Source organism: Chiloscyllium plagiosum, unplaced genomic scaffold, assembly GCF_037043375.1.
Source record: "Chiloscyllium plagiosum isolate Xiang-an unplaced genomic scaffold, Cpla_swu_hap1 HiC_scaffold_12, whole genome shotgun sequence".
In the NCBI taxonomy this organism is placed as follows: Eukaryota; Metazoa; Chordata; class Chondrichthyes; order Orectolobiformes; family Hemiscylliidae; genus Chiloscyllium; species Chiloscyllium plagiosum.
Genome location: NW_028270150.1, coordinates 65,807,511 through 65,829,012, shown reverse-complemented (window position 1 = coordinate 65,829,012; position 21,502 = coordinate 65,807,511). Strand labels below are relative to the sequence as shown.

Here is a 21,502-nt window from a genome sequence, read left to right as displayed (position 1 = left end):
CTGACCTGCTGCGCTTTTCCAACACCACACTTTTCGACTCTGATCTCCAGCATCTGCAGTCCTCACTTTCTCCCTGTGTTCAACAGCAGTTCAGAAGAGATCATATAATTTAATCAATCAATTTCTTGAGGAGAATTTTAAACAGATTCTGAGGCAACGTCACAAAACCTGAAAATTAGAAGGTTTCATCACAAGCAAACAGGATGAGCTGGTAACCAAAACTTACATCCCAAGTTGGCAAACGTTTAAAATTTAAATATATTTTATAAAGGTGTCCTACTCCAAGCAGTTGATTTATGATTGCACCAATTCAAAAGCCACCTTACAATCACCACAGTGAAAATAACAGACAGTACATATTATGAACATTAAATTGATAGTTTACAAAATTGAATAACATGTTCCATTACAAACAACTTTATAGCAGGATGAAAGCTATTGCGTACCGTTTCCCGTGGCAACAGGTATATTGTTCGTTGAATATTTTTCACAGCCACGCAGCAGCTGACATGTGTCTTTGCTGATTCAATCCACACTTTGCCAAAGAGATAGACAACTCCTAAGGAAAACTCAAAATGATCAGTTCCAAACAGAAGCAAAAGGGGAAGCAATGGCCTACTGGTATTATCACTTGACTATTAATCCAGAGATCAGAGTAGTGTTCTCGGGATCTGAGTTCAAATCCCATCACGTAAATTATAGAATTTGAAGTCAATAAAAAAAAGTTGGAATTGAGAGTCTAATGATGACCTTGAAACCATTGTCGATTGTCGGAAAAACCCATCTGGTTCACAAATGCGGTTTAGGTAAGGATGGCAGTTTTCTTCCCTAATCTGGCCCACATGTGAGTCCAGACCCAGAGCGATGTAGTTGACTCTTTAATGCCCTCTAGGCAATTAGGAATGGGCAATAAATGCTGGCGTGGCCAGTAATGCCCACATCCCATGAATGAATTTTTAAAAATACAGCAATGGCCATTTTATTACATCTATGCAACAATACAAGACCAGAAACAAATGTTATTTAGTTCCAAGCAATTCTAATCCATTTCTTCAATCATTACGTAAAAAGTTTTTATAATGTATAGGTTTACTCTTAAATATAGAAAAAAAATCACTCAATGTCAATCTTTATTATGCACCCATATCCAATCCCAGGCAAGACAGCAGTTGGATGCCACATTAGGCTTCAGAAGAACATTACCTAAAGGTTGAGCCAGGTGGGGGGGGGGGGGGGGGAGAGAGCTTGGATGAGTCCAAGAGAACAAAATAAGAAAAAGGGATATACATAGCAGCATTATCAAGCTAAGACAGGACATGGGACTGACTATTCCTGGTTAGAAACTACTCAAGAATGACAAAATAGGAAAAAAGAGTGCAGCTACGATGTTAGTAAGAATTCTATCACAGTCCTATGTGCAAAGACTTGTTACAGATCCATATCAAGACATGCATCTATCAGCTGGTACTCTAAAGAGCAATTAGGGATGGGCAGCCAATATTAGCTGCAACAGTGATGCTCAATCCCATGAAAGAATTGACAAAGAAAAGAACTGGTAAAGAAATGGTGTAATTCTCAGGATTACAGACTACCAAGATAGGAGAGGTGAAATAGAGTGGATGATCTACACATTGAGCAGTAAGATGACACTTTAGACCATAAGACCACACGACACAGGAGCAGAACATAGGCCATTCAGCCCATCAAGTCTGCTTCACCAATCAATCGTGGCTGATAAGTTTCTTAACCCAATTCTCCCACTTTCTCCCCTTAACCCTTGATCCCCGTGATACTCAAGAACCTATCTATCTCTGTTTTAAATACACTCAATAACTGGCCTCCACAGCCTTGTGTGGCAATGAATTCCATACATTTGCCACTCTGGCTGAAGAAGTTTCTGCTCATCTCTGTTCTATAAGGTCTTCCCTTTACTCTCAGGCTGTGCTGTCAGATCCTAGTCTCTCCTACCAATGGAAACATCTTCCCAACATCTACTCTGTTCAGGTCATTCAGTATTCTGAAAGTTTCAATTAGATCCCCCCTCATTCTTCTAAACTCCACTGAGTAGAAACTCAGAGTCCTCAAACGTTCCTCTTTTGTTAAGCTTTTCATTTCTGGGACCATTCTCCTGAACCTCTTTTGAACACGCTCCAGAGCCAGTACATCCTCCCTGAGATATGGGGCCCAAAACTGCCATACACAACTCAAAATATGGTCTGACCAGAGCCTTATAGAACCCCAGAAGTACATCCCTGCTTTTATATTCAAGTCCTCTTGAAATGCCATCATTGCGTTTGCCTTCCTAACTACTGACGCAACCTGCAAGTTTACCTTGAGAGAATACTGGACTGGAACTCCCAAATTTCTTTGTACTTCGGACTTCTGAATTTTCTCCCCATTTAGAAAATGGGGCCTCTACTCTTCCTACCAAAGCACGTGACCTCACACTTTCCCACGTTGTACTCCATCTGCCACTTCTTTGCCCACTCTCATAACCTGTCCAAATCCTTCTGCAGCCTCCTTGCCTCCTCAATGCTAACTATCCCTCCACCTATCTTTGTATCATCTGCAAACTTAGCCAGAATGCCCTCAGTTCCTTCATCTAGATCCTTAATGAATAAAGTAAAACATTGTGGTCCCAACACTGAGCCTTGTGGAACACCACTTGTCACTGGCTGCCACCCTTTTATCCCCTCTCTGGTTTCTGCTAGACAGCCCTTCTTCTATCCATGCAAGAAACTCGCCTCTGACACTATGGATCCTTATCTTAATCAGTAGTATCCTGTGCGGCACTTTACGGAGTAATTTAAGTGTCCCAAATTAGAGTGAAATACATGCCAACAAAATAGAGATTATGTTTTGGAATGAATTATGTCTACTTCCTAAATTAGAATGTTTCAGAACCCATGAAGTGATAAAATGGTGTTTAGCTTAGAAGAGAGAAATCAGGTAGGATAACTAACTAAGGCAGGAGGAGCCGGACAAGGAGAATAAGTATGTTTAATGCAAGTACAATAGAAGATTGTAAAAAGGGAAAATATGATAAAAAGACATTGCTCAGCAAGATGGGAAGGAATTGAGTAACTGGTCAGAAAAGTCAGTGAATAGGACATTTGTACAGAACCTTCAAACTGGAGATGGAGAGAGCATAAAATAGATTTTTCTTAATAAAGAGGCAAGGAATGCAAAGGATAAAATTCTGCAAAGATTATACTAAACAAATTGAGAAAAGAAATCCAAACAATTAATTATGGACAAACGTTGCAAAAAAATGATCAGCAATTCAGTAAAGATTAAAAACAAAATGAAAATTAAAAAGCTATTTGAAAAAGAATTGAAATAACATACAAAATATCTTGTTATTTTTCAAGTAAAATAATAAATTAAGAAGGAGAACTAGCTACTTGGATACAGAACGGGCTCAAAGGTAGAAGACAGAGGGTGGTGGTGGAGGGTTGTTTTTCAGACTGGAGGCCTGTGACCAGTGGAGTGCCATAAGGATCGGTCCTAGGTCCACTACTTTTTGTCATTTATATAAATGATTTGGATGCGAGCATAAGAGGTACAGTTAGTAAGTTTGCAGATGACACCAAAATTGGAGGTGTAGTGGACAGCAAAGAGGGTTACCACAGATTACAACAGGATCTGGACCAGATGGCCAATGGGCTGAGAAGTGGCAGATGGAGTTTAATTCAGATAAATGCGAGGTGCTGCAGTTTGGGAAAGCAAATCTTAGCAGATCTTATACACTTAATGGTAAGGTCCTCGGGAGTGTTGCTGAACAAAGACCTTGAAGTGCAGGTTCATAGCTCCTTGAAAGTGGAGTCGCAGGTAGATAGGATAGTGAAGGAGGCATTTGGTATGCTTTCCTTTATTGGTCAGAGTATTGAGTACAGGAGTTGGGAGGTCATGTTGCGGCTGTACAGGACATTGGTTAGGCCACTGTTGGAATATTGCATGCAATTCTGGTCTCCTTCCTATCGGAAAGATGTTGTGAAACTTGAAAGGTTTCAGAAAAGATTTACAAGGATGTTGTCAGGGTTGGAGGATTTGAGGTATAGGGAGAGGCTGAACTGGTTGCGGCTGTTTTCCCTGGAGCGTCGGAGGCTGAGGGGTGACCTTATAGAGGTTTACAAAATTATGAAGGGCATGGATAGGATAAATAGACAAAGTCTTTTCCTTGGGGTCAGGAAGTCCAGAACTAGAGGGCATAGGTTTAGGGTGAGAAGGAAAAGATATAAAAAAGACCCAAGGGGCAACTATTTCACACAGAGGGTGGTACATGTATGGAATGAGCTGCCAGAGGATGTGGTGGAGGCTGGTACAATTGCAACATTTAAGAGGCATTTGGATGGGTATATGAATAGGAAGGGTTTGGAGGGATATGGGCCGGGTGCTGGCAGGTGGGACTAGATTGGGTTGGGATATCTGATCGGCATGGATGGGTTGGACCGAAGGGTCTGTTTCCATGCTGTACATCTCTACGACTCTATGACTCTAAGAGATGCTAGAGTCGCCCAGAGTTGAAGAATGAATTCTAGTTGGGGAGGATAAAGGTTTGGCGGTAATTAATAAAATGCAATATATATCAATGGTAAATCGTTCATCATTGATGTCAGTATAACTTAAAGAGTGATTACTCAGTATGTTAGGGTTTTTAATTAAAATCTTTGATAAAAATGTTCATATTACCTGGTTGATGATACTGGTCTTCATAAGCATCCACCCAGTAAAATCTGAATACCTGCTCGCCTTCTAAACCAGTAACTAATGGCAAACGACCTGCATCCACCTGCACGTCAACCACCACAGAATCACTTTCATTTTCATCCTTATGGTCCCAGCAAGAAGACTCAATGAAGTTTGAGTTCCTAAATAATAGGACAGAACTTTTAAAATATGCACAACATCTTCCTTTAAAAGCAAATGCAGATTGATGGGACATCAATGCATCATTTGAGAGAAGTAATTTATACTAACATGCAGAAAGAGAGGTGAACACAGGTGCTGTCAACTTGGACTTGCAAAGGCATCTAACATGTTTACAGGAGATTACAAGTGAAAATGAAGTATGATTACCAGTAATCCATGTTACAAAGTTAAGAGGAGAGAGGGTGGGAGTGCGGATGAAGGGAATGTTGTCCGATTGGTAGGATGTGATGTCCTCCAGCAACCTGCTGTGGGGGTCTCAGCTTTTCATTATATGAATGATTAAGTTGATGAAGGAATAGAGAATTTTATATCCTGCTCTTCTGTAGATGGCGCTATATTAGAAGGCACAGTAGTTTGTGCAGATAGAACAGGAAATTCAAAAGGGATATCAGACTGACCATGTAACTGGGACAAATTAGGAGGGATTGAATTTAATTTGGAAAAGAGAAACATTAAGATCCTGAAAGGATAAATCATAATATTTTCTTCATGCATGGCATGGGAAGGAATAATGGGATTTAGGTGATAATATACTCAAACGTTTATAAGCAGGTCCACAGGTACAATAAGTAAAGAGACTGAGGGAATGTCTGCCCATCAGCGATTAGAACAAAGTAGGAAGTATACATAATTGTATGTTATAAACAGCCTCGACTTTATCACAACTGAAAAACTGTATTTTGTGCCAAAGATTACAGAAAAATTGAAGGCCTTGTCAGGAACACAGCAAACATTTTGCAGAATAAGAACCAGGACTCAGAGGGTTGAATTATGTGGACAGATTTGGCTGCTATTCCCTTGAGGCTAGTCAAACGAGAGTGTTGGGATGAGATTTCTTTTCTCGCAATAATTAATAGGCTTGACTTAATTAAGCAATTGAGGAATTGAATTTTATTCTGCTTGATTGGGATTATTAGAGTCATAGTCATATAGTCATAGAAATGTCGAGCATGGAAACAACTCGCCCATGCCAACCAGAAATCCCAACCTTATCTCGTCCCATTTGCCAGCACTTGGCCCATATCCCTCTCAACCTTCCTATTCATATACCCATCCAGATGCCTTTTAAATGTTGTCATTGTACCGGCCTCCACCACTTCCTCTGGCAGCTCATACACGCACCACCCTCTGCATGAAAAGAATTGTCCCTTAGGTCCCTTTTATATCTTTCCCCTGTCACCCTGAACCAATGCCCTCTAGTTCTAGACTCCCCCAGCCCAGGAAAAGACCTTGTCTATTTATCCTACCATGCCCCTCTTCTCAGGCTCCAACGCTCCAGGGAAAACAGCCCCAGCCTATTCAGCCTCTCCCTATGACTCAATTCTTAAATCACTTTCTAAAAGGAACAAAGTCAAATCAGCATGGTGAAAAGGAGGCTTCTGGGGTTCAAACTAACAAAGGAGTATATGCTTTTGAGGTGCATGCAACATTTATTCAGGACACAGTTCTGTATATTTTTAATTAGTTTCATTTTGTAACTTGATACTATGTAATAGGCCTATGTATATTAATTTTATATAGTTTATTTGAGCTTTAATGTATTTTGGGCATCGAAGGTTATTGTGGAATCACATATGTTTTGTAGTTAAAGGTTTTAGAGAATAATTTGATACATCAATTGGGACATTTATGCATTATAGTTAAGGACTAGAAGGTGACACATTTACCCTAAGCAGACTGAAATTATTCTACCATTGCTAACATATCATGGTAGAGATTTACTGTGGACTAGAACTTCAATTGGAACAAATGGTCTCTGGACTAGTGACCAGTTATAAATGACAAAGGCCATCTGACTGTCAATACAATATGATTGGTTCTCAGATATGTGAGCAGTTTGGAGCTGTGCAGATGTCAGAGAGAGAAGCCTTTAAGGCCTCCACCAGCTCAGGAGTTATCTCTGCTCTCTGGAGTAAAAGTGATGTCAAACCTGAAGAAAATCAGTTTATCTTTTCTGCAGGCTGTGACTCTTACATAAAGATCTCTGACTTATTAGTTAAGTGTAAGCCAGCTATCCTTTCACACTTGCAAGCTAGTGACAACCTACAGAGAAAGTAGACCAAGGAGCAGCATTGTGACCAGCAGAAGAATCATCTCAACAACTCTGAACAGGTTCCACTGGACTGCATTTCTAGGCTTTTCCTCTGCCCATAACACTTGTGTTTTTACTTCGTGTGTGAAAGGGGGAGTTTACAAAGGGGATGTGAGTTTTAACTAAGAGACTTCTATGCCAATAGTTTATAATAATTTACCTGTAGCTACAGTCTAACTACTTGGGATAAATATTGTCTTTAGGTACAGAAACCTAGTCCACGTATTTTTTTTGTAAAGCTAGGTCTAAAGAACAGGTAAATTGGAGAATTTTTCATACTTCTAAAAAACCTTTAAGTGTTTATGACAATTCCAGAGCTATGATTTTAAAAGGGTATTTCAGTGTCAAATAATTAATCAGGATATAATAGGAAATTATGTCACTAAAATGACTATCTCTTTTAAAGAAACCAACTCAAGAAATGGATCCATGCTGTATCGCCAATCCAATACTGACCATAAACTTTGCAGTAATAAGCCAATTTGAGTTCAGGATGTCTAATCCTTCACAGGGGTCAATTGAGCAGAATTTAATAAGTGGTGACTTAGTGTCTGAATGCATGAGAAGGAGGATTGCAGTCATCACAAGAGCCTTCTGCCAACCAGTATCGCAAATAAGTATCCCAAAATGAAAAAAACACTGCTTTTATTAAGAATTTTTTCTCTTGTACTCATTTTGATCAATTTAATAAACTCCACAAAAATTCTGCAAAACATAATTGTAGCTGGAATGGATCTTGTGACTAGTCAAGATTAGTAAACTTTTATATTGATTCTTGCAAACTCAGAAATTAATTGTAATTGAGGCTTTACAAATTGAAGTGAACTTCAGTCTTAAAAGACGTGATCTAATTAATGCCTTTAAATTATAAAAAGAGTAAATGTGGAGAGGTTAGGGGAAGCTGGAACAAGAGGGCATTATTTCATGGAGTGAAATTATGAAACATGATCCACAGAAACCTGGATCACTGTAAGATACTGAAATTTTCAAAATTCAGATTGATTTTTATTGTACAAGGATGTCAAATTACAAAAAGTGAAAACACTTCAGGAGGCATAAACATATTTAAGTAAACATACATCAAGGCTTCATCAGTACTCTAGCAATACGGAATCTACAAATTCTCAGCTAAAAAGAGGTGTATGCTACTTTACAGGCATCTCCTAGAGCAAGGAATGTTTTGTCATGAACATCCTGTTGGGTATTTTTGTGATCAACAAGAATGGCAGGAGGATGAGAGGCTTGGCTCAGCAGTAACAGCTGCTGCAAGAGAACAGGAGAGAAGACAAAGTGGTCTCCTTCCTCTTGTGGATGCAGGACATCCATCCTTCTTTAGATCTCCTGAAGAACTTCCGGTACCAGGTCTGAGAACCCACCTGCCCAATATCGTGATCTACATCATCCTGAAACGTACTGCTATGCTTCTTAGCATTAATAGAAGTGTGTGTGGAGCCCACACATGCTCAGCAATGTTCCCTCTAATGTCTCTCTGCACCCACCACATTTCACTGAGAGTCCTGCATGGTTGTACACGAACATATCTTAAAGGAAGCTTTGGCAGGCTGTTCACTCCTTCTACAATTATTTCCAGTTTGCTGCATGGCTTCGCACCCGCAGTACAATGGAATGATCCACAAAAGATTTGTTCCAACTGGTACATGAGTGCTAAACCTACAGGGACCTGGCTTCAGTGACTCCAGCAGAGTTGGCTACTGAATGCAGACTTTCAGATGTTTTAAGACACAGCTTACAGTTAATGCCGGTTTCATCCTATCACCAAAATATTTTATTGTAATGCTCAAAATGAGATTGACACCAATCATCTTACATGAATGATTTGTCTTTGTCCTCTGGTTCTATCACTCTGATGTTTTGTTCAGGTTCCATCTCTACGTTCATAGTGGCAGCAGGCTCTGTTTCCATGGGCTCATCAAAGTCTTCATTACTGAACTCCATTGCATAGGGCTCATCTACAAATCAAAAGGTACAACTGTAAACAAACAAGAACTTGAATAATACCAATGATGGAGCTATCATATTTAACAAAGAGTTCTCTAATCATGTTTCCCCGTTTTACTTTCTCCATACATTGTCAGAATTAGAGTATTTCCAGCATTTTTTGTTTTAATTTCAGATCTCCAGAATCTGCAATACTTTAAAAACATCGAAAATACTTTTGTTGAGAGATTTAAAAAACTCCTTAAATGTCTGCAAATGCTTAACCATCATCTTAGTTTTTAACCTATTTCCCCAGTCACTGTAGCTAACCCTATCTTCATACTTTAGTCATTACCTTGACTTAAGGTTAAGGCATTCATTCAAGTTTCACAAATTGAATATGGAATTCTATCATATTACAATCACTCTTTCCAAGACTTCACTAATTAATCATTAACTAATTCTGTCTCTGTGTAATGAAAAACTATCCTGAATGCCCTTTTTGAAATTTACCTGTATGGGTATCTTTGCCAATTTGATTCATCCAATCTATTTGAAGATTTAAATGAATGACAATTATTGCAGTGTCTTTTCCATAGACACCCATTATTTCTGTTTTAATATTATAGCTACTGTTAAAAAGCCTAAATCGCTTCCAACAATGGCTTATTTCCTCGGCTATTTCTCATCACTATTCAGACTGATTCTACATTCTGATCCTTTCAGCCAAGATCATTTCTCATTAGAGAGAGTGTTCTAAACTCGTCTTTATTAGCAGGGGCTAACATACCTCCTTTTATCTGCCTTCCCTTTATCTGAAATGTAAATACTCTTGCATATTCAGTTTCTAGTCTTGGTATGTTTGCAATCACATCTCACTGATGATCATCAAATCATACGCACTTATTTCTATTTGTGCTCTCAATTAATTTATCTTATGAATACTATGCAAATTCAGACAAAGATCCACTAATCCTGTCCTTTTACCAATTTTCCAAACTCCAACCCTGTGCCCCGCTGCACTCTTATGTTTGTGCGGTCTGTCCCTTGCTGTCACACTCCTGTTACCATTGTCCATATTGCTAACTTGCAATTCTATCTTATCCTTTCTCCTCACCTTGCTAAATTTCAAGGCGCCTGAACTCTTTCATCAATCACACAGTGCCCACACAGCACATCAAGCACGACTATTTAATGTCAAGTCTGTTCAATAGTCCAAATTATTTGACTTGCCAAGAGACTGGTCTAAGCACAGTTCAAGTGAAGATCATCCTATCATACAAGCATAGCTCCCTCTGTCCAGCATGCCAGTGACCGTAAACAAAAATCCATTTCTCCCACTTAAATCTTCGAGGCACATACTCAGTTCTCTGATGTTATTTGCTGTATCCTAATTTGCCTCTGGCTCAGAAAGCAGTTTAGGCATTATTATCTTATACTCCCTTAGGAGAACCTTTGCTTAGTCCTACCCATGTTACTGGTGTCAATTTGGCCCATAACAACGGGATTCTTCCCCTCCCACTCCAAGTTCCTCCATCCCAAAATGATGCCTTAATGATGTCAGCAGCCAATAATACAGTTCTTGGGACTTGTGCACTTGGTTGCAGAGAACTATATCTGTCCCCAAATTATAGTCTTTGACGACACCACTCATTCCAACTTGAATGGCTCCTTGCACTGTGGCATTATGCTCAGTTTAATTATCCTGTCCAGATAACCTCCAAGAATATGAACTTGCTTAAACTAGTGGAGTGGCTGCGATTCCATTAGTGCTCCCTTCTGGATCACTACATCTGCCATTCAATGTTTCATATTCATACTTTCCCGCTCTGACCTCTGACCAAACTAAAGTTTTTAAAGGGGTTTGATTTCTTCCTGGAACAAGTAACTCGCAACCTCCCTGATGCAGCGCACTGTCTAATGATCACACCAGATAAAACATAGGATACATTGTGTGAAACAACAGAAGCTGCTCTTATGTGATGAATAATAGGATGTTTATGCTGCAGCGCATTATCTATCTGACATGAGAGATGAAACTTTAGGGTAGGGAATAGAAGTTTGGTGAAACAGCACTGGCAAATTGATCCAAATAAAAACTAAAAGAAGTGTGGATGCTATAAATCAGAAACAAAAACAGAAGTTGCTGGAAAGGCTCAGCAGGTCTGGCAGCATCTATGAAAAGAAAATAAAGTAAGCATTTTGGTCCAGTTCTGAGGAAGGATCCGTGGAGCTGAAACGATAACTTTGATTTCTCTTCACAGATGCTGCCAGACCCGCTGTGTTTTTCCAGCAACTTTAGTTTTTGTTTTTGAAGTTGATCCAAAGACAGTTCATCTCTTTTTCCTGGATTCTGTGCTTCTTTCAGTGCTACAGTGGATGAGTGACAAAAGACCTGGAAGACTGAAACCCTAGTCCCTGAAATTGAACAATTGTCTGTCCCATTTCATGTAGCTTGGTGTAATAGTTGAAAAGACCTGGAACTACGTCATCAATAGCCAGAGCATGACCCAGAAAAAAACTGGTAAAATAATAGACAATATAACAATACTCAGCCACAGAAGATAACCGTCGAGCTTTTGTGACAGTTAAAAAAAGAAATGGGATCCATTGTGCTTGCCATTTACCCCTCTAAAACTGAAAGCAGCTTTTGGAGTTTGTACGTGCACAGTTAAACACAGAAAATCTAGAAGCGGTTGCCAGTAATTCAATATTTCTCTATATGGCATGGTTAACAGTCAGGAATCAATGCACTCTCAGAAACAGCAAATTACCCAGTCTCAGTTCTCTCACATTTTCCCTGCAGTCTTGTAAGTTTTTTCTAGTCAGATCCTTAAGTTAAAATAAAGTCCCAAAGGACAAATCAAGGACAGAAAAGGCAGCTTGGGAAATTTGGCTCGTCCATAAGGACCCTCACCAACTTTCACAGATGCACCATTGAAATGATTCTATCCAGTTGCATAATGGCCTAATAAGGCAACTGCTCTGCCCAGGCCCATGAGAAACTACAGAAGGTTGTGAGCACAGCCCAGACCATCACGGAAGCCATCCTCCCATCCAATATCATCAAAGATGCCTCCCACCCCAGTAATGTACTCTTACAACTTATTCCATCAGGAAGATATGCAGAAGCTTGAACAGGTTCTTCCCTGCTGGGCCTCATTTCAAATAATGTTGAGTTTGCTCATGTTAATTTTGTTTTGCTCCTACGCAGCTGTAACCTTGTATACCCTGCTCTGAGCACCCAATGATCTGGTGAACCTTGTTTGCTATGATCTGCCTGTACTGATGTAAATCAAAACTATTCACTTTACATAAGTACATCTGACTACAATAAGCCAAATCAAGCACCTGTGATTAACTAGAATGGTTAAAGAATAGTTGAGGAGAAAGTGAGGTCTGCAGATGCTGGAGATCAGAGATGGAAATGTGTTGCTGGAAAAGCGCAGCAGGTCAGGCAGCATCTAGGGAACAGGAGAATCGACATTTCGGGCATTAGCCCTTCTTCAGGAATGAGGAAAGTTGGTCCAGCAGGCTAAGATAAAAGATAGGGAGGAGGGACTTGGGGGAGGGGCGTCAGAAATGTGATAGGTGGAAAGAGGTCAAGGTGAGGGTGATAGGTCAAACTGGGGTGGGGGCGGAGAGGTCGGGAAGAAGATTGCAGGTTAGGAAGGCGGTGCTGAATTTGATGGATTTGACTGAGACAGGCTGGGGGGAGGGGAAATGAGGAAACTGGTGAAATCAGAGTTCATCCCTTGTGGTTGGAGGGTTCCTAGCCGGAAGATGAGGCATTCTTCCTCCAACCGTCGTTTCGCTGTGGTCTGACGATGGAGGAGTCCAAAGACCTGCATATCCTTGGTGGAGTGGGAGGGGGAATTGAAATGTCGAGCTATAGGGTGGTTGGGTTGGTGGGTCCGGGTGTCCCAGAGGTGTTCCCTGAAACGCTCCGCAAGTAGGCGGCCCGTCTCCCCAATATAGAGGAGGCCACATCGGGTGCAAAGGATGCAATAGATGATATGTGTGGAGGTACAGGTGAATCTGTGGCGGATATGGAAGTTTCCTTTGGGGCCTTGGAGGGAGGTGAGGGGGGAGGTGTGGGCGCAAGTCTTGCACCTCCTGCGGTTGCAGGGGAAGGTGCCGGGAGTGGAGGTTGGGTTGGTGGGGGGTGTGGATCTGACGAGGGAGTCACGGAGGGAGTGGTCTTTACGGAATGCTGATAGGGGAGGGGAGGGAAATATATCCTTGGTGGTGCGGTCCGTTTGGAGGTGGCGGAAATGGCGGAGGATGATGCGCTGTACATGGAGGTTAGTGGGGTGGTAGGTGAGGACCAGTGGGGTTCTGTCCTGGTGGCGGTTGGAGGGGCGGGGTTCAAGGGCGGAGGATCGGGAAGTGGAAGAGATGCGGTGGAGAGCATCGTCGACCACGTCGGGGGGGAAATTGCGGTCCTTGAAGAAGGAGGCCATCTGGGATGTGCGTTTTTGGAACTGGTCCTCCTGGGCGCAGATGCGGCGGAGTCGAAGGAATTGGGAGAATGGGATGGCGTTTTTACAGGGGGCAGGATGGGAGGAGGTGTAGTCCAGGTAGCTGTGGGAGTCGGTTGGTTTGTAGTAGATGTCCGTGTTGATTCGGTCGCCTGAGATAGAAATAGAAATGTCGAGGAAGGGGAGGGAGGAATCTGAGACTGTCCAGGTGAATTTGAGGTCGGGGTGGAAGGTGTTGGTGAAGTGGATGAACTGTTCACCTGGACAGTCTCAGATTCCTCCCTCCCCTTCCTCGACCTTTCTATTTCTATCTCAGGCGACCGAATCAACACGGACATCTACTACAAACCAACCGACTCCCACAGCTACCTGGACTACACCTCCTCCCATCCTGCCCCCTGTAAAAACGCCATCCCATTCTCCCAATTCCTTCGACTCCGCCGCATCTGCGCCCAGGAGGACCAGTTCCAAAAACGCACATCCCAGATGGCCTCCTTCTTCAAGGACCGCAATTTCCCCCCCGACGTGGTCGACGATGCTCTCCACCGCATCTCTTCCACTTCCCGATCCTTCGCCCTTGAACCCCGCCCCTCCAACCGCCACCAGGACAGAACCCCACTGGTCCTCACCTACCACCCCACTAACCTCCATGTAAAGCGCATCATCCGCCGCCATTTCCGCCACCTCCAAACGGACCCCACCACCAAGGATATATTTCCCTCCCCTCCCCTATCAGCATTCCGTAAAGACCACTCCCTCCGTGACTCCCTCGTCAGATCCACACCCCCCACTAACCCAACCTCCACTCCCGGCACCTTCCCCTGCAACCGCAGGAGGTGCAAGACTTGCGCCCACACCTCCCCCCTCACCTCCCTCCAAGGCCCCAAAGGAAACTTCCATATCCGCCACAGATTCACCTGTACCTCCACACATATCATCTATTGCATCCTTTGCACCCGATGTGGCCTCCTCTATATTGGGGAGACGGGCCACCTACTTGCGGAGCGTTTCAGGGAACACCTCTGGGACACCCGGACCAACCAACCCAACCACCCTGTAGCTCAACATTTCAATTCCCCCTCCCACTCCACCAAAGATATGCAGGTCTTTGGACTCTTCCATCGTCAGACCACGGCGAAACGACGGTTGGAGGAAGAACGTCTCATCTTCCGGCTAGGAACCCTCCAACCACAAGGGATGAACTCGGATTTCACCAGTTTCCTCATTTCCCCTCCCCCCAGCCTGTCTCAGTCAAATCCATCAAATTCAGCACCGCCTTCCTAACCTGCAATCTTCTTCCCGACCTCTCCGCCCCCACCCCAGTCTGACCTATCACCCTCACCTTGACCTCTTTCCACCTATCACATTTCCGACGCTTCTCCCCCAAGTCCCTCCTCCCTATCTTTTGTCTTAGCCTGCTGGACCAACTTTCCTCATTCCTGAAGAAGGGCTAATGCCCGAAACATCGATTCTCCTGTTCCCTAGATGCTGCCTGACCTGCTGCGCTTTTCCAGCAACACATTTCCATCCATGGTTAAAGAATAGTATCAAACTAAAAGAAAAAATATAACTGTACAAAGACAAGTGCAAAGTCAGAAGATTGAACTGGATATAAAAAATACTGTCAAGAATGACTAAAATACTAACAAGGAGAGAAAAATCAAAGCACAAGAGAAAGCCAGAAGTATAATATGGACTATTTCCAGAAACACGGTGGCATAGTGGTTAGCACTGCTGCCTCACAGCGCCAGAGACCCGGGTTCCATTCCCGTCTCAGGCGACTGAGTGTGTGGAGTTTGCACATTCTCCCCGTGTCTGCGCGGGTTTCCTCTGGGTGCTCCGGTTTCCTCCCACATTCCAAAAGTGTGCAGGTCAGGTGAATTGGCCATGCTAAATTGCCCCTAATGTTAGGTAAGGGGTAAATGTAGGGGTATGGGTGGGTTGCGCTTCGGCGGGTCGGTGTGGACTTGTTGGGCCGAAGGGCCTGTTTCCACATTTTAACATAATCTAATCTAATCTAAAATTTAAAAAAGAGAGTAATTAACAAAAGCGAATTTTGCCCCATATAAAGTCAGCCTGAAAAACCAATAATGGAAAGTATATTGAATGAAAAATAAAAATGAACAGTTATTATGTATCAGTCTTACTATAGAAGATACAGAGCTGAAAATGTGTTGCTGGAAAAGCACAGCAGGTCAGGCAGCATCCAGGGAACAGGAGAATCGACGTTTCGGGCAGAAGCCCTTCTTCAGGAATGAGGAAAGTTTGCCCAGCAGGCTAAGATAAAAGGTAGGGAGGAGGGACTTGGGGGAGGGGCGTCGGAAATGTGATAGGTGGAAAGAGGTCAAGGTGAGGGTGATAGGTCAAACTGGGGTGGGGGCGGAGAGGTCGGGAAGAAGATTGCAGGTTAGGAAGGCGGTGCTGAATTTGATGGATTTGACTGAGACAGGCTGGGGGGAGGGGGAATTAGGAAACTGGTGAAATCCGAGTTCATCCCTTGTGGTTGGAGGGTTCCTAGGCGGAAGATGAGGCACTCTTCCTCCAACCGTCGTGTTGTTGTGGTCTGGCGATGGAGGAGTCCAAAGACCTGCATATCCTTGGTGGAGTGGGAGGGGGAGTTGAAGTGTTGAGCCACAGGGTGGTTGGGTTGGTTGGTCCGGGTGTCCCAGAGGTGTTCTCTGAAACGCTCCGCAAGTAGGCGGCCTGTCTCCCCAATATAGAGGAGGCCACATCGGGTGCAGAGGATGCAATAGATGATGTGTGTGGAGGTGCAGGTGAATCTGTGGAGGATATGGAAGTTTCCTTTGGGGCCTTGAAGGGAGGTGAGGGGGGAGGTGAGGGCGCAAGTCTTGCACCTCCTGCGGTTGCAGGGGAAGGTGCCGGGAGTGGAGGTTGGGTTGGTGGGGGGTGTGGATCTGACAAGGGAGTCATGGAGGGAGTGGTCTTTGTGGAATGCTGATAGGGGAGGGGAGGGAAACATATCCTTGGTGGTGGGGTCCGTTTGGAGGTGGCGGAAATGACGGCGGATGATGCGCTGAACATGGAGATTGGTGGGGTGGTAGGTGAGGACCAGTGGGGTTCTGTCCTAGTGGCGGTTGGAGGGGCGGGGCTCAAGGGCGGAGGAACAGGAAGTGGAAGAGATGCGGTGGAGGGCATCGTCGACCACGTCGGGGGGGAAATTGCGGAACTTCAAGAAGGAGGCCATCTGGGTTGTACGTTTTTGGAACTGGTCCTCCTGGGAGCAGATGCGGCGGAGACGAAGGAATTGGGAGAATGGGATGGCGTTTTTACAGGGGGCAGGGTGGGAGGAGGTGTAGTCCAGGTAGCTGTGGGAGTCGGTCGGTTTGTAGTAGATGTCCGTGTTGATTCGGTCGCCTGAGATAGAAATAGAAATGTCGAGGAAGGGGAGGGAGGAATCTGAGACTGTCCAGGTGAATTGGAGGTCGGGGTGGAAGGTGTTGGTGAAGTGGATGAACTGTTCAACCTCCTCGTGGGAGCACGAGGCAGCGCCGATACAGTCATCGATGTAGCGGAGGAAAAGGTGGGGGGTGGGGCCAGTGTAGTTGCGAAAGATGGACTGATCCACATATCTTACGAAGAGGCAGGCATAGCTGGGGCCCATGCGGGTGCCCATGGCTACTCCTTTCGTTTGGAGGAAGTGGGAGGATTGGAAAGAGAAGTTGTTCAGGGTGAGGACCAGTTCAGTCAGTCGAAGGAGGGTGTCAGTGGAAGGGTACTGGTCGGTACAGCGGGAAAGGAAGAAGAGGAGGGCTTTGAGTCCTTCGTGATGGGGGATGGAGGTGTACAGGGGCCACAGCTACCTGGACTACACCTCTTCCCACCCTGCCCCCTGTAAAAACGCTATACCATTCTCCCAATTCCTTCGTCTCCGCCGCATCTGCTCCCAGGAGGACCAGTTCCAAAAACGTACAACCCAGATGGCCTCCTTCTTCACAATTTCGCCCCCGACGTGGTCGACGATGCCCTCCACCGCATCTCTTCCACTTCCCGCTCCTCCGCCCTTGAGCCCCGCCCCTCCAACCGCCACCAGGACAGGACCCCACTGGTCCTCACCTACCATCCCACCAATCTCCATGTACAGCGCATCATCCGCCGTCATTTCCGCCACCTCCAAACGGACCCCACCACCAAGGATATGTTTCCCTCCCCTCCCCTATCAGCATTCCACAAAGACCACCCCCTCCATGACTCCCTTGTCAGATCCACACCCCCCACCAACCCACCCTCCACTCCCGGCACCTTCCCCTGCAACCGCAGGAGGTGCAAGACTTGCGCCCTCACCTCCCCCCAAGGCCCCAAAGGAAACTTCCATATCCGCCACAGATTCACCTGCACCTCCACACACATCATCTATTGCATCCTCTGCACCCGATGTGGCCTCCTCTATATTGAGGAGACAGGCCACCTACTTGCGGAGCGTTTCAGAGAACACCTCTGGGACACCCGGACCAACCAACCCAACCACCCTGTGGCTCAACACTTCAACTCCCCCTCCCACTCCACCAAGGATATGAAGGTCTTTGGACTCCTCCATCGCCAGACCACAACAACACGACGGTTGGAGGAAGAGCGCCTCATCTTCCGCCTAGGATGCCTCCAACCACAAGGGATGAACTCGGATTTCACCAGTTTCCTCATTTCCCCTCCCCCCACCTTGTCTCAGTCAAATCCATCGAATTCAGCACCGCCTTCCTAACCTGCAATCTTCTTCCTGACCTCTCCGCCCCCACCCCAGTCTGACCTATCACCCTCACCTTGACCTCTTTCCACCTATCACATTTCCGACGCCCCTCCCCCAAGTCCCTCCTCCCTACCTTTTATCTTAGCCTGCTGGACAAACTTTCCTCATTCCTGAAGAAGGGCTTCTGCCCGAAACGTCGATTCTCCTGTTCCCTGGATGCTGCCTGACCTGCTGCGCTTTTCCAGCAACACATTTTCAGCTCTGATCTCCAGCATCTGCAGACCTCACTTTCTCCTTATAGAAGATACAAGCAATTGTTCAAAAGCAATAGTAATCATAAAATGGAAAGGAAGGAGAAACTCAGGAAAATATCAACCACCAGAGAAATGGTACAACAAAAACTGCTAGGGATGTGGGCTAGCAATTGCTTGGGTTCTGATGAACTTCATCCTTAGGTCTTAAAAGAGATAGGTAGTGAGAAAGTTGATGCATTTCCCTCAATCTTCAAGAACTCGATTGATTTGAGGGCAGTGTTATTACATTGGAAAGTGTGGCGCTGGAAGATCACAGCGGGTCAGGCAGCATACAAGGAGCAGGAGAATCAACATTTTGGGCATAGACCCTTCATCAGGCATGTTGGGGTGTTTGGGGTGGAAAAGGGCTGAGAGATAAATAAGGGGTGTGGGTGGGGCTGGAGGAAATGTAGCTGGGAAAGTGATAGGTGGATGCAGGTGGGGGGTGCTTGTAATAGGTTAGTGTGAAGGGTGGAGCAGATATTGGGAAGGAAGGAGGACAGGTTGGACAGATCAAGAGGTGGTGCTGAGTTGGAGGGTTGGATCTGGGACAAGGCGGCGGAAGGGGAGATTTGGAAACTAGCGAAGTCTCCTACCATCAAGCCATATCCCTCTAAACTGTTCCTATTCATGTACCTGTCCAAACATTTTTTACAATGTTGTAACTGTACCCACTTCTACAACTTCCTCTGGCAGCTTGTACCCTGTGTGTGAAAAAGCTGCCCATCAGGTCCCTATTACATCCTTCCCCTCTCACCTTAACCTATGCTCTTTAGCTTTGGACTCCCCTAGCCTGGGAAAAAGACCTTGGTATTCACCTTATCCATGCTTGCAATGATTTTATAAACCTCAAGAAGGTCACCCATCAGCCTCCTGGGCTCCAGGAACGAAGTCCTAACTTATCTAGTCTCCCCCTATAACTTAAACCTCCCAGCCTTGGTAACATTCTTATAAATAGTTTTTGCACCTTTTCCAGCTTAATAACGTTCTTCCCATAGGAAGACTACCAGAAATGTATGCAGTATTTCAAATGTGGCCTTACCATGTCTTGTACAGCTGTAACACGACGCCCCAACTCCTGTACTCGATGCTCTGACCTTTGAAGGCAAGCTTTCCATACCCTTCCTCACTACCCTGTCTACCTGTGACAAGGAACTGTGTACCTGCATCCATCAATCTCTCTCTTCAACAACACTCCTTGGCCCTATCATTAATTATGAAAGTCCTGTCCTGGTTTGTCTTATTAAAATGCAACACCTCGCATTTATTGGAATTAAACCCCATCTGCCATTCCTCAGCCCACTGGCCCAGTTGATCAAGATCCTGTTGTACTCCTCGATAACGTTCTTCACTCGCCACTATATATTTCCAACCAAATTGTATTATTTTACTGCATTAACTCTTATCTGTCACCTTACGACCTATTCAACGAGCCGATGGCCCTAGGAGTTTGTCACTAACACCCTCATGGTTCACAATACTTCCAAATGTATGTCATTTCCAAATTTTCAAATTGTGCCCTACACACCAAAGATAAGGTCATCGATATACATTAAGAAAAGCAATAGTTCCAACATTGATTCTCGGAGCTTCACATATATCTTTCTCCCATCTACAAAACAAATTAGTGTTCACCACTGAATTCACTTTGCATCCACACTGCCTCTGTTCTTTTTATTCCATTAACTTCAAGCCTATTATGTGGCACTTTATCAAATACCTTTTGGAAGTCCTTGTACACCACATCAACTACATTAATCCTTAATTAATTAGAAAATCACTGAACTGAGCAAACTTGTCCTTTGAGTTATTCATCTCAATTCCAAAAGCCCCTAAAAAGTTTACGCTTCGAAGAATGTTATGTAACTGATTTTTTTTCAAATGTTCATTAGATTCATAATTTCTGAAAACACTTCAACCTTCAGAAACTATTTTTATACTCACAGAATGCCACATTTCTCCATTTTGAAGGATATGTGATAATTCAAACATTGTTACTGTGCGTACAATTCAGTGATATTAAATGATATTAAAAAGTGAAGATAGGTCACTGCATTTACTCCCTGATTGGCTGTGAGAATATTTTAATATGATTGGTTGCTTATCCCCATGATGACTTCACATTGCCAGAAATCTAAGAGATCCCCTTGGTCTGGTGCTAGATTCAAGCCAACTTTGGGAAATGGGAAGCCCCTGCCATAAAGATTGCTCAATCTTTAAGTACAGCTCTGTTTGCGCTTAGTGGCAAGTAATGTTGTTTAGTCATTAATAAAAACCAGCTCTTCAGCAACAATATTTGGCTGGGTAAGAACACAGGCATGAACCAAAGAGCTACTACCTAGGTTCCCCGTGTTAAAGAAGAAGGGTGGAGATATGTACTAATAATTTTGACATGATTACACCTTCAAACTGCACAATGTGACATTCACATTTCCTGACTCTGCTTATCCACTTCTCCTTGACAACTGTAAAACTCAGTTCCAAAGTGATTCCTAAATTAGCAATCACAATGCTCTATTTGTGTGATGTGCTCCAAAAAGGGGCGCATCTTAAATTAGTTTGCATCAATATTTTCATCTAATTATACAACACTGACCTTTTCTCACAGTGTAATTAGAAGTCCTACGACAAGCAATACATTCCCTAAGCTTTATTCTACCACCACCTAGTGGCCAATGAACAACAAAAATAGATACAAATGTCAAACTTCACAAAAAGCACATTTTCTGCTTTTCTCTCCGGCTATCAGGCAACTCAGAACAACACTGAAGGTCAAGGAAATTAGTTACCACATTCTTCTTTATTTGGAATCCAGTTCAACTGTCATCCCTCCTCCCATCACCTAACCCACCTTCCTGCACAATGCATTTTAAAAATTTATACTATAAATAGCTATTTCATTGACAGTCAGTGAACCAACTTTACAATATTATTTAGCGCCTCTAAAATAACCTAAGTGAAAAGCGCAGCACAAGAGCAGAGTGTGGGATCCTGCTCAAACTCCTCCCAAGATTCAAATCAACCCGACTATGGTCAGCCAATCTGGTTCATTCAATGGGATTTT

General features: G+C 43.9%; 1 protein-coding gene across 2 annotated transcripts in view; it reads right to left on the bottom strand.

Annotated features, from left to right (window-relative positions):
• pola1 (polymerase (DNA directed), alpha 1) overlaps positions 1 to 21,502 on the bottom strand; it is a 282,829-nt gene that overhangs the window by 238,116 nt on the left and 23,211 nt on the right. For both annotated transcript variants that reach the window (XM_043700756.2, XM_087992882.1), the window contains exons 9-11: positions 8,853 to 8,994; positions 4,693 to 4,871; positions 447 to 559 (exon numbers count right to left, since the gene is read on the bottom strand). In XM_043700756.2, the coding sequence (XP_043556691.1) occupies positions 447 to 559; positions 4,693 to 4,871; positions 8,853 to 8,994 (434 nt within the window). The remainder of the gene's footprint in view (positions 1 to 446; positions 560 to 4,692; positions 4,872 to 8,852; positions 8,995 to 21,502) is intronic.